This window comes from Cheilinus undulatus, linkage group 23, assembly GCF_018320785.1.
Source record: "Cheilinus undulatus linkage group 23, ASM1832078v1, whole genome shotgun sequence".
Classification (NCBI taxonomy): Eukaryota; Metazoa; Chordata; class Actinopteri; order Labriformes; family Labridae; genus Cheilinus; species Cheilinus undulatus.
In genome coordinates, this window is record NC_054887.1 from 28,589,435 (window position 1) to 28,603,629 (window position 14,195).

General features: G+C 39.0%; 1 protein-coding gene across 4 annotated transcripts in view; it reads left to right on the forward strand.

Annotated features, from left to right (window-relative positions):
- The window catches only part of dgki (diacylglycerol kinase, iota), a 133,311-nt gene that overhangs the window by 64,649 nt on the left and 54,467 nt on the right, over positions 1-14,195 (forward strand). For all 4 annotated transcript variants that reach the window (XM_041781243.1, XM_041781245.1, XM_041781244.1 and 1 more), the window contains exon 2: positions 12,249-12,357. In XM_041781243.1, the coding sequence (XP_041637177.1) occupies positions 12,249-12,357 (109 nt within the window). The remainder of the gene's footprint in view (positions 1-12,248; positions 12,358-14,195) is intronic.

A 14,195-nucleotide genomic window follows, 5' to 3' on the forward strand; every position in this document is an offset into this window, starting at 1 on the left:
GCCTAAACTTCATAACCAAACTAAACATGGCAGTTCTCTTAGGTACATGGAATTCATTTTACAACCAGTGCATTCAGCCAAACAATAAAACAGTTGGCATGAAAGAGTACCCGTATTTAAATGGATTAGTAGTTGATTATGAAACTTAAACAGGCTTTGTTAAACCTTGAAGAATCGTTTCCCAGCAGGGAGAAACAGACTTCACACTAAAACCCACACTGGAGCAGTTGTGCCTCTTTTGTCAAACAACTTCTCCCACATAATCACAACATCTTCTGCTTCACCATGCAGAGGATGTTAAATTCGATTCCTCCCACTTGCAGCTGCCTTTTTTTTTATTTTTGTAGCTCTTACTTTTCGTTCTCACATATCTTTAATCAACAGCTCTGCTGCCGAGTCATGGTGGAACTGGTTAAGTAACAGCAGTAATGGAGAAGTGGAAACAAGCAGACTTTAGACACCTTTATACTGCTCTTTACTGCATAAACAGTCCTTCATGTAGACACTAACAGCTCCTATCATTGCGAAGGATTTGTATCTACAAACCCCAATCCCAAAAAAGCTGGGACATTGTCTATAATGTAAATAATAACAGAATACAATATTATTTATATTATTGAATACAGCACACAAAAGTATTTGATGTTCAAATGGATAAACTATTGTTTAAGCTATTGGAAATATACACACATTCTGGATTTGATGTCTGCATCATGTTCCAAAAAAGTTGGGACAGGGGCAAGAAAAAGACTTGGCCCATTATTTTCTATGGACAACCCTACACACGGAGATGCACATGGATACGCTTTGCTTTATCTCTAGCATGGCCAACTGTGGCAAGCGGAGTATTTTCCTAAGAGAATAGCTGTTTTGTCCATCTCAGCTGCTGTAGTAGCAGGTTTAAAAGGAAATGTAGCACCATCTTCCATTCAAGGTATAAAATAAGTTGGGGATAAACTTATGAGGGAGGCCAGCCACAAGTGGGTTACTGACTCTGGTATCCAGCCCCTGGTTCAGCAGTAGCTGCTGAGGGGTGTAGCAGTGTGATGCAAAACACTGCTGTGTTTTTGGCTAAATGCTCAAAACACCTGGAACATTCTACAGTTAAGTAGTTTAATTGGTGACGGCTGATAGTACATGATTGGGTATTAATGGAGCACTCCTGAAGGGCTCAGTCATTCACAGTCAATGATGGCACAAGGTTTCCGTTTTGGTGGAAGACTGTATGGGCAACTAGTCCAACAGTTTATGAACAGTGTTCCTTAATGAGTAATTGCAAGAAAGACATCCATACCCATTTACACACCACGAACGAAGCAGTGAGAGCAAATTTGGATTAAGCGTCTTGCCCAAGTAGACATTGACATGTGACTACAGGAGCTGGGGATCAAACCCACAACCTTGGGAGACAACCAGCTCTACCTACTGAGCCACAGTCGCCCAAATCTCTGCACATTAGCGGCAACGTACAAAAACAACTGAACGCGTATGATCTTTGACTCCTCAGACATCACTGCATTAAAAATTGGCTTCAATCTGTGCCGGATATCACAGCATGGGCTCAGGAACACTTCCGAAAACCGTACAACTGCCATCTAGGTCAGGGGTGTCAGGGCCACATACAAAAAATTTCAAGGATGGTGGGGCCACATTCATACCCCCCCCACTGATATCAAAGTAAGTCAAATCCAGTCCAATTTGGGTGTTTAAGTGTGTTAATGAGTTGTTGTGTCAAAATGTTTGTTTACAGAATCATCACAGTAGCCTGGCCTAGTGCTGAAAGTAAAGCATACGCTCATCCAAATAAATTCATACTGTCTTCACAAGCTATAATTTCTTCTGTTTTCTAATTGAGATACAAGTGTAGTTTTGTGTTACCTTTCCGGACGAGCCCCCAAGGTAACACAAAACTACACTTGTCTATCAATAAGAAACCACAGATAATCTATACACTACAGTAAAGCACAAGCTTCATGTTCTAATGTGGGCCATTTTTTATTTATGTTTTAGAACTTGCTGCGGGCCGATTGAAAATAAGCAAAGGGCCGCATTTTGCCCCCGGGCCATAGTTTGGACACCCCTGATTTAAGTCATGGTTCTGCTCTGAACTGAAGAAGCCTTTCAAAGGAGTGGTGAAATGTCTTCAAGGACCTCAATGGTCTTAAGCCCATCTGAGATGGACTTATCTAAAGTGGAAAAGTGTGCTGTGGTCTGACGAGTCCACATATAGAATTGTTTTTAGGAATAATGACCCCTGAGTCCTCAGGGCTAAAGAGGAAAAGGACCATCCAGATTGTTACCAAGGTAAAGTTCCAAAGCCAGCATCTGTGATGGTGATGGGGTGTATTAGTGCCTATGGCATGGGTTACTTGCACATCTGTGAAGGTATCGTTAATACCAAGCAGTACATATAGGTGTTGGAGCTTCCATCTAGACGTCTTTTTCAGGGACGTTCATGTTTATTTCAGAGAGACAATGTCAAGACACATTCTGCTAAAGTTACAACAGCCTGGCTTCACAGTGAAAAGGAGCAAGTTTGAGACTATGCATTCCAGGCCTGTCTCCCATTAAAAACCCTTTAAAACCCTTCACTTTTGAGCAGAAACCCTTCACTTTTAAACAACTCATGATGCAAATAAAGTATTCTGCCCACCCTGAATGTTGCAGTTTAGTTTGAAGGATAGAAAAACAGTCTTTTTTTTTTTTAAATGAGAGAGTGTTTCTTCATAGTTTGGCCGTTTATTGAGACCTTGTACACAAAAGCCATTTGTAAACCTGTAAAAACAACAGAGAACACAGTTGTCTCTATACAAAGTTAAATTGCATTTTCGCTGCAACCAAACTGTATAACACATGATGCTCTGTGTAGCTAGCATACCAACTGCATTCATCTTACACAAAGTCAGAAAAGGTCTGTTAGCTTTATGATAACACATTGTAGAAAATCCCATTTACAGGCTAACAAAAATAAGCGGCGCGATCGCGGTTATTTTTTAACTACGATAAAAGAAATTTAAACGACACATTCTCAACACACCACATTTTAGGTAGTCCAAATTAACCAGAATTACAAAAAAACAAACTTAAGACTGCTAGCATTAGCTCATATTAGCAGACTCCAGACCTCCACTTTGCTGCATCACAGCTTCTCTCTAGACTGAACTATGGTAGCCGTGGAAGGCCAAAAAGAATTCCACTTTAAAAACTTAAAAAATCAGTGTCTTTTGTCCCCAGATGCTTACAGAGTAAGAAAAGGTGAGGAAACACACTCTCCTGTCCCAACTTTTTTGAAACATTTTGCAGGCATCATCGTAGAATGTGCATATACTTACAAGAAGTTTGAGCATTAAATGTTTTGTCTTTGTGCGCTGTATTCTCTTTCTATTCACATTTTTTAGTGTCCCAGCTTTTTTAGAATCAGGGTGTTAAAAACTGGTGTGAGATTATGGGGATTACATCTTGCTGAGTGAGTAGGCTGTAAATTAAACACAGTGTACTCACTTCTGTCTCCGTTTCTGCATTCACAGATTATTTAAAGTTGCTCAAACACATGCGTTCACAATCAGACCAGATTCTCCACCAATATAATTACTGGATGAGCTGCCGATGCTCCCGCTGTGCAGTTGGCATGGCAACGCTGACAACCCACCTCTGCTGGAAGAGGAGGAGGAGGAGGAGGAAGAGGAAAAATAAGGAGAGGATGAAAACGAAGAGCAGAGGAGGAACGGTAGAAGAGGAGGAGCGAAAAGAGAACAGAGGAAGATTAGAGGAGGTGGAGGATCTGGATGTGATGATGGCAGGGATGAGAAGAGGAGGAGGAGAGTGGAGGAGGAAGAGGAGAGCGATTAGTTCCAGGGATAGAAGAGAGGAAGGGTCCAGATGAAGGGAAGAAAAAGAGGAGGGAGGGAGCATGATGGAGAGAGAGGGAGTAGGTGGTGTTAGAGCGAGGAGCAGAGAGCAGCTGCATTCAGTTCCTCTATTCACGTTTTAATTTAATCTCTTCAGCGGAGGTTTTCACACTCACTGAGAGCCTCTTCCTGTCATACCTAGCTCATTTGAATGTGAGCTGTTAGTGAGACACCACTTACATCAACATCACTGCAAATATGTTTTGGTTGAGTCTGTAAATCATCTACAAGTGTGTTCATCCTCTGTTTAGAGCTAATTGGCACTGGATGTGAAAACCAAATCAAGCTGGTTTTAGACGGCAGTTACGTGGTAACTCTAGATTCTGCTTACATTTGGATTAGGAATGCTTTTCAGTGGGACAAAGTAGGGTTTGAAAATGGGCTCAATAGTCTTGACCTTTGACTAATGACCTTAAAATCTAGTGAGTTAATCCTTGAGTCAGAATGGACATTTGCACAAAGTTTGTAGAAAATCCCTCAGAGCAGGAAATTCAACCTTTTCAGCCGCTGACCCCAAAATAAAGGTGCCAGAGACCGGAGACCCCCACCGTACCTGAGGGTGGTTAAAAAACCATGCACAATCAGGAAAAGTCATGTCCAGACAAGGCTGCCCATAAGGGGGGATAAATGGGCGAGCTTTTTGGGGCCCAGCCAAATGTGGGGGACCATGGTCAATTCTAAAGTTAAGCTGTGATATCCTTATTTTATATTTAACCTGAATAAATACCAATCTTATCAAAAAAATATTATTCTTTTGTGCCGTAGTTAATATCCTTCTTAAAAATGTACGTCCCTGTTCTTTAAAACAGAATTCAAATGGGTTAAAAATGGCAAACATTGGTGAAAACGGTGTTGAAAAGGGATTTTTAAAGAAGCAGAAATGGCAAAAATTAGATAAGAGTGCCACAAAAAGAGCAAATAATGGCAAAAACAGGCATAAAAAAGTGGAAAAAGGGGATTAGAAAATAGCCAAATAGTGTCAAAGTGGCAAAGATGGGTGGAAAATTTGGTTAAATGGGAAGAAAAGTTGGTTTAAACTGGTTAAAAATGGGTTTACAGAGGCAGAAATTGGTTAAACTGGCAAGACTGGGCGTACAAAATAATGAAATGTGGTAAAATGGGTAAAAACGGGCCTAAAAAATGGTTAACAGGGAAAAAAGAAAATGGAAACAATTGGTTAGAAGTAGGGTTGAACGATATGAAAATAATTTAATTGTGATATTTTACCACAATGTCCCGATTGCAATTTGATATGCAATTATTTCTTAAGTTCCTCATTTTGTCTGTTTTCCAACAAACACAAGCAATGAATCTCTCTAGATTACAAATTGCAAATTGGATATTAATTATTGTATTGAAGGGAGTGATCATGTCTGTCATTCTCATATTTAATCAGAAAAATATGCAAAAATGAAGAAAGTAGAATTTTTTTAGAGTATTCTAAAAAAAAAAGGCACGATTGCATGGTGTGTAATGCCTAACATTTCTGCTTCAATAAAGGTTTTAAACTGGTATTTTGACACAATTTTCAATTCAAAGAAATATAGCAACTTCTGTGATTTAGATATTGCAACAGGCCATATTGCGATTTAATCTAATTTGCATTTAATTGTATAGCCCTATTTAGAAGTGACAAAACTTGGGAGAAAAAATGGTGAAAAGGGTTTAAAATCGACAAAAATGAGTTTTAAGCAGCAAAAATGTGTTAGAATTAGCAACATTGGTGTGAACTGAAAAATGTGTAATTCAAAAAATATTCTTTTTTAAGGCATCTGGAGACCCCCTCTCAATGTCTTTTGACCCCCCAACCAAGGTTCTAATAGTTTTGGCTTTTTCATTAGTTTTGATTTTTATTTCGTTTTCACTTTCTGTTTTCAATTTCAGTTTAGTTTTAATTAGGTTTGACTGCTGGTTTGTTAGTTTAGTTTTTATTTTGCAAAAATGCTTCCTTTGAGTGTAGTTTTTAATAGTTTTAGTTTTTTCAGATGCATGTCAGGGCTTAGTGAACATCATACATTTTTAAAAACATATTCAAACAGGCTTCCTGTCACTTATCATTTTATTTATTTAAGTCTGATATTTGAATACAACTTCAGACATAAAACTACCATTGTGTGAAGTTTTAACCAATCAAATCAGCCCATTTTATTCTCCCCAGTCTTGGGTGTAGGTGCCAGTCAGTATGGTTGAGTCAGAGACTAAAACTAAGGATTTTTTTTTTTTTGATTTAGTTTCAGTTAACTAAAATGATTTTCGAATTTTAGTTTTAGTCATTTAGTTAGTTGTAGTAAACTATAATAACCTTGATCCCAACCCCAACGCTGAGAGTCACTGCCTTAGAGCGATCTAAGCATGTTGTGCAGAGAATGACCTGGAAAGCAATGGGATGAACTGGGGGTACACTTTCCTTGATCTTTGATGAAGTGAAATGAAGTGAAATGCGTCTTATCATTCTTGAGAATTATTGTTTATCAGAGTATCTACAGTCATGTGGATGGACAACCTGAAAACCAAAGACCTCAGGCCTCGGCTGTCTTCATTGCAGAGGCAGAATGTTGAAGAAAATGCACTTATGAATGATGAAATGATCCATTCAGAATAGATAAACAACATTCACGGAAATGATGGTGGATTGATAATGCTGCTAGTAAATATGCTGACCTTTGCAGCCCTGATGTAATGTGAGAGTTTCTCTTGCTAATGGGTTTTTAATTTGCCCCATTTATTCCCATCTGCTGCCCCCCAGCATCTCTACATCTTAACTCATAATCTCATTTTTCTCTGCTTAGCCTATTTTCTTGGCTTTGCATGCTGACACCATAACATTTGCACTTTCTGTCTTTAAGCCAACATGTTAAAAACATAACAGGGCAGTGTTGGCTGATGGGATTGTGTTCTATCCGGAGATTTTTTGCTGTTTAGTTGAAGTGTGATTATTTTTAGATTGCTGCATTTTTACATGGACAGATCTACTTAAAATAACTCGCAGGCTGAGTGTGCAGTCACAGAAGCTTGACGTTGCAGTTTGTGTTTTCGAAGTGAGCCTTAATGCCTGTGATCCTGTCTGCTTTTAGTAGATTAGGACTCACTCAAATGTAATGTTGCCCATGACCTCTGAGTGTGTCTCCATGACTGTTTGCATTTTGGAGTGTGTGTATCCGTTTACCTTGTTGAGTACATCCAGCGCGGTGGAGTTCTGACTTTCACTCTATGCCTGTTAGACACCAAACACGCTCGTATACACACTTTAATGCATGTCTCATTTCATTATCACACAGAGACACATACACCCCCCATTCATTCATAGCAGATCGACTATAATCAGTTTAAAATAATCCTGAATGCTCAACACTCAAGGAGCAGCAGGGAGGAGAGTTCATGGTGAAAACCTCTTTATAGTTTCTGTCGTTGCCATTTGTGCCAAGTAGGCTGTACTTCAGTGCCCTTGTTTCTTTTGTTAGCAGGATTACAGAAACCCTTGTGGCCTGGTTTTCATAAGACTTGTTGGATTATGTCACATTGGCCGAGGAATTTAGGCCCACTAACAGATTACGCTCTGTAACAAGCAGTAATGTTGACTAAACTCTAGTAACACCTGTGTCAAAGGCCTAGAAACACTAGGAAGACAGATTGCCATTTGTAAATGCCAGCCCGCTGCTAAAACAAGGATGTAGTCTCAGTAACATCATCTATGGCTGTCTGAAAAGGTCCCATGAAGCTCAACAATGTCGCCGTCTTAGTGTTGTTAAGAATGAAGCTTTCCATAATAAAGTAAAGACACTCTAGCCCAGTGATTCTCAACCTTGGGGTTGGGGTCGCGAGACACTGAGGGGATCAACAGATGAATAAAAAAAACAAAGAATATTTTTTAAAATGACACTGTTGCCACTTCGCACCAATTTTACCAAATGTTGACCCTTTTTCATCACTTTTTAACACCAATTTTGCCAATTTTCAGTCATTTTTACCACTTAAAACAAATTTTTGTCCATTTTAAACCCTTTCCACCACTTTCCTTCTGCCTAGTTTTGCCACTACTAAACCAATTCTTACCACTTTCTGCCTGTTGTTGCCTTTGTTGACCCGTTATTGCCACTATTAACCACTTTTTACACCCCTTTTTGCCCATTTTAACCACAGTTAAACCATTTTTGCCAGTTAATATCATTTTTTTTAATCCCATTTCACTTAATTTCCACCAATTTTTTGCACTTCAGCCACTTTTTAATCCCCCTTTACCACTTTTTGTGCCCGTTTTTGCTGCTTCAACATATTTTTTGGTTATTTTTTCCACTTTTAACCCATTTATGTTATTTAGATTATCAATTTCACCAACTTTTCACCATTTTTGCCATTATTAACTTTTTTTGCTATTTTTAACCAATTTTAATTAGTTTTTATCATTTTTAGAAGGCCATTTATGACACAAATGAATAAATAAAGAAATTTGTTTCTTTGATAAGAGTGGTTATTATTCAGGTCAAATATAATATGTGGTTTTCACAGCTTAATTTCACAATTGATTTTGCTGACCTCCATGGGCCCCCAGTTTGGCTGGGTCCCAGAAACCTGCCCCTTTGCCCCTCCTGATGGGCGGCCTTGTCTGCACATGACTATTCTTGAATGTTCATGGCTGTGTTCAACCTCCTTCAGGTACAGCAGGGGTCCCCGGTCCCTGGCACCTTTATTTTGGGGGTCATGGGCTAGAAAGGTTGAGAACCACTGCTGTAGCCTGTTGTGTCATGCCCTCCCCACAACACGGTCCAGCAGTCCTTACAGCTGGGCATGAAGATCAGCTTGTCTTCCATAGCCTTCCTTTCGCAGTCATTTTAACAGGAAGTAATGATATACACACTGAAACAAGGTGAAATATTAGATTGATTTCTTTGTTTCCCTTTTCTTTCCAAAAATGCTGCAAGCAATTTAATTCATCACAGGAAATGAGGAAAAATTTTCAACAAATAAAAAACTTGGAGTTTCTTGGGTCCTGGGTGTAAGTTGTGAGTCACTCTCAGTCCATTTTCAGTGTCCTGTTTTGGTCAGTATTTTGTCTTGATGATCAATAAACAAAAAAAGCAGTGGTGCATGCCCAACAATTGAATAAAACTCAGTCAGAGGCATTCCTTGACATTAAAGGATGACACAGAAGTGGCAGACAAAGCAACAGCAATGACATGTTTGCCTTTAAATCAGTACTTCATATTATTGGATGTATACAGAGTATAAACCAATGAGTGATAAAGAACATGCTGAGGAGCAGGAAGAGTGTATGAAGCTGCTTCATAATGCGCACAGAGACTGTAACGTCCATGCACTGTTTGATACCTGCCTTCTTACATTAGCTCACCTTAAATTAACACAGAAATTTTACAAAGGCCAGGGTAGAGTGCAGGAGAAAAATATATGCCATTTTTGTAAAGAGGGAAACACAATTAACAGCAATTCCAAAATCACTAAACCACTAACAACCCTCCGTTTGACATTAACATTTGGCACCCAGGAAATGTCACACTTTGACTTTCTGCCTTTTGGTTTCACTTCCAAATGAGCTGTTTTTAAAATAAAGCTGTCCCTCTGCTCCGGTTACTTCCCTTAATGTGCTCGCTTCTTAGAGGGTGCCATGTCCTCGAATCAGCACTTAAGTAAGAAATGACAACAAAGAAAACAATGACCAGAGTGATGAGATATAAAACAAACTTTCATGTTGTTTCCATTCAAACATAAATGAACTAAAGTGTCATTATGGTGCTTTATGTGTGCTGTATGTTTTGTCCCCTGCCCTTTGTAGCATATGTCCAGTCACCATACGTCCTTGCATTTGTTCTGTTGTTGTCGCCCACGCAAAAACTATTTTTAGCCCAGAAGCCATGTGGACGGGTGCATGCATACACTCTGTGTTTGTCAGGGTGTGTCATCAAGTTACAGTATGTGTGAGCGTAAGTGGACTCCTCTTTGTCCTGTTGACAATTTTAGACAGACGGCCACTGAAACTTTCAACAGGGGGGTCGGATGCTGCGTGCAGCCTTTTCCACTGACAGATAGACTGACACACACACTAACACATACACACAGTCCTGCATTACCAGTTTAATATGAGTCTTTATTGTCTTTTAGCCAGTTTCCAGAATTAAGAACAAAATAAAAAGTATAGCGCGTTGTGCACATATTTATTATATTATTATTTTATGATTTTTCTTGACTGTGCACAATAAAGCCCAAAGAACAAACACAGATTTATTTAAAGAGGTAGTGAACACTTTAACATTTCTTTCAGCTGTACACTGAAGTATCCGACTGAACCATGATAAAACACATCAATGCTGATGTTAATTTATTTGACCCAAAATGATAAAAATCTGCATTGCATGGCTTTTAATTAGCTTAAATGGACAGCTGCTTTGAAAATTTTTTCTGAAAAGGCGTGGCTTATGTGATGTAACCTAGCCTGATATACTCTCTACAGCAAGGCTAACATTACAAGCTAGCACCGCCAGCCTTCATTCCTCTTTGCAGATTAATATCATGCTTTGATATGTGACCTCTTTTCACCTCTGGTGGAAGTTGTAGGTGGGTTCAACCCTCAACAGCCTACATACCATTTTATTTCCATTGACTACTTTAAAAAACTGATTTACCGCGCTGTTCCTACGACATGCTAACTGCTGAGCTTCTCATGTTTACATCAGTGAAGTGCCAGACAAGAAGGCAGCGGCTATAAACTGAAGCTACAGTGGCCTCTAGTGGTGGGAGGTTTGTTACTGTTTAAAAGAGCATTATAGACCAGGATTTCAAGCCTGTGTTTATAAAAATGATTGGTAATTCATTTATTTAACTCATAAATCCCGTGCCAGCTAATTTGATAAATTAATTAAATCGTTTTTAGCAATCAACCAAAATGTCATCAAGTTCTGATAAAACTGGCGCTAGCTGCATCCAGGCTAATGTCTTCCACCATAACTGCACCGGCCTCTTGTCACTGCTTGTTTATGTCACAACTCTGTCGCGCCTAAAGTACTGCCCCTCATCGCTGATTGGTCCTGTCACTTTCTAACTGGGCCCAAACTGTTCAGATGGGAGATGTGCAAGATGAATTCACCAGTGAGAAACACTTGCGGGCGAATCCATCTGCCTTGCAAGGTTATGCATGTACAGAACAACACCGTAATCAATCAAAGGCATAAAAGTGGCAGCAAAAAACCTTTTCTTTGCAGTAAATGAAAAAACAGGATTTATTCCTGAAATAAAATCTCTGCCAAAAGTTTAACTTCTTGACAAGTTGGTCACTTGGAAGCTTAAAAGTCAAAGAATCATCGATCAGGAATCCAAGATATTTATAAGATGACAGACTCAATCATAGATGTGGTAACAGAAGGCAGGTTTGGTGTTGTTCTCTTTGAGTTTGACAACATCATGAGTTTGGTTATGTCAGAATTCAGAACCAACTTTAATTCACAAAGAGTTTCCTGTACAATATCAGAAGCTTCTTGTAAGTGAGAGAGAGCCTGATGCTGTGTAGGAGCAGATTAATAAATAACAGTGTCATCTGGATATAGATGAACATTTGTGTTGGGAACATTTTTACCTTATCGCTGACATTGGGCCAAAACCTCATACTTCCAAAATCAATACTTTTTAAAGAATGCTGTATTTTTCAGCCAATTTAACACTGAACTGTCATAGTCAGCATGTTTTTGTCACTTTATATTAGTTTACAGATGTAAACAACAACCATTAGCTCTGATTTATGAAAAAAATTAAAATGATGAAAATGGAGATACAAGGTTCTGGCTCGACACCAGCGTTAATCTTCTTCACTGAAATCTGAAGTTTTTGTAATTGCAGCTACATCCATGGAGAGGTGGAGATGTGAGTACAGTGGGGTTGACACTTTCACTGGTTTGAAGGAAGTGAAAATCTAAACATAGATATGTATTTTAACATAGAGGGCTTTAAATGGGAAGAGGAAGTATTACAGAGCGAGATTTAGAGACTAAAACAGAGAGACAGAGATGAATGCTGAGTCATCCTCTGACAGAACAGATCCGTCTCTGTCTCTCTCTTGTCACCCCAAAGTGCTGCTGGCAGTCTCTCATCCAAGCTGTTCCCACCGAATATCTGCAGCTGAACCCGCCGAAATGTGCTCTCACAACATGAATAATTAATTTTCATGCTGAATTATACCCCGATCTGCTTCTCTATGTGTTTTCTCTGCTCTGTGGTGAGAGAGCCGTGTCACACAGAAGGCTGACAGTGTTGATTTTTGCATCACTGATCTCTCTTAACAGACAGTTACGGCTCTGATTGTTAATGCTTGTTTTTTTTTTCTGTGTTGATTTTTAGGAAAGCGATCTCCCGGTCAGGCCTGCAGCACCTTGGTCCACCTCAACCGGCATTGCCTCCTGCGTCCAACGGGCCCACCAAGGATCCACGAACCTGCGTGGACTGGACGGTCAGACATGCAAAAACTTCTCCACACATGCACAAACTTGACTCTGAAATCTGTCAGCATTCAGTGTCCAGGACAGGCAGATATCCCAGGCTGCATTGTCCTCATCCTGTCTGGCTGAGTCACTCAATGACATTTGGATTTTCTCATGCCAACAGATTTGTTAGCAGACTGGTTTCAGCCGCCGTATGTTCATGTGGAAACGAAAAGAAGCTTTTTATTTTAAGGCTTTATGAAAATGTCTTCATAACCAAACACGAAAAGGAAAGTTTGAAGTGTCAAGATGTGACTTTAGTGGTTTTATTTAGGAGAACTTAATGGATTTCTCTTTCATAACGCCCCACAAAGCCAAACAAACATCTTAAAATGCTTTCTGCTCTAAAAGGTCTCACGGTGAATGAAATGCCATGTAGATATAGAAAGTGCTCATATAAATATCATGAATCATCTCTGCAAAGTAGAAAGAAGTCATCATGAGCAGCAGGAAATTTCAACAAAAACAGAGTGTTTGTAAGCCAGTTCACCTCATTAACCCACGCAAAAATCCATGTGAATGTCAGCTGAACCCACGGCCTCGTATCTCCAGAGATACTCAATCTTGTGATGTTAAAAAAAATGCATTATTCACAAGGCAGCAGAAAAGGTCAAATCAATAGGAAGGTTATAAAACTTGAGTAAAATCTTCTGACTGAGTTAAATAAAACGTCAGGCTGTTTTTTGACTTTACCAGTCCTCTTCTTCTTAATCCAGTTTCACCTCTGACACTCAACCAAACCCTTTAATATTTGTCCCATAGACTAGAGGGTGGACAAAAAGCAACATATTAGAAAAACTCCCATGTGTCCTTTAAATCATATTGTGATATTTCAGTTTAAATACCTTTTCTGCTTTAACATGATGGAGATTCTCAGAGAACCATTGTTGGTAATTGTAAAAGGAACCTTCCAATTGGACACGTAATTAAAAATATTTAGCTTTGCATTAAAAATTGCTTCAAACTAGTGGTATTTCCAGAAGAAGTTGGGCAAAATGTGAACATTTGGAAAAAAAAAGATTATTTTTGGGGTTTGATTGGAAAGGAGAGCCAGAGAGAGACCAAAAATATAGGTAGAGCAAGGAAAGCCTGCACCAGGACTGAGAATGAAAGGCATAGAAATTGTTTTCCCACAGCAATATAAAATAATTGTTATATAATTAAACTGAGCTAATGTTCTGAGACTTATCCCCGTTTATCTAGACCATTTTAAATGTTAAGCCTGTTGAACAGGCCAAAAATATATATTTTTTGGTCTGTTAAAAATACTGTTAACTAATATCCATAAATGAAAACGTAAGGAATGAATCGTGTAAATCAGTTGTCCTTACTGTAGAACACCTGTTGCATTGCTCCATGGGAGTGGGTACCTCAAGGTTCAGTTTTGAGACCACTGTTATATCCTGTCTTTATCAATTGCCTTGGACAAAATATATCAAATTCTTCTTTTCATCTTTATGCAGATGATACTGTAATTTACTGCTGTCCATCTAAGTAAACTTTTGCATATCTTGAGCATGCTTTTGCTTTAGTCCCAGACCGCAGCTAAATGCTAATTGTAGGTAGTATATGGGGACAGTACATGCCACTGTAGTATTAGGTAGTAATGGTACACACAGTCTTGTGCCTTTTGCCTTTGCCCTTTTCTCCATTTTTGAATGCCATTTTTGCACCAAATCAAATATTTTATAGGCATGAATATTCAGGTAACTGGCTAGCTTAGTTCATGTGGACAGCCATTCTGAAGAAAATGCGACATGCATTGATGACTGTAGCTGATGTGGGCCAATCATGATACAGACAAATC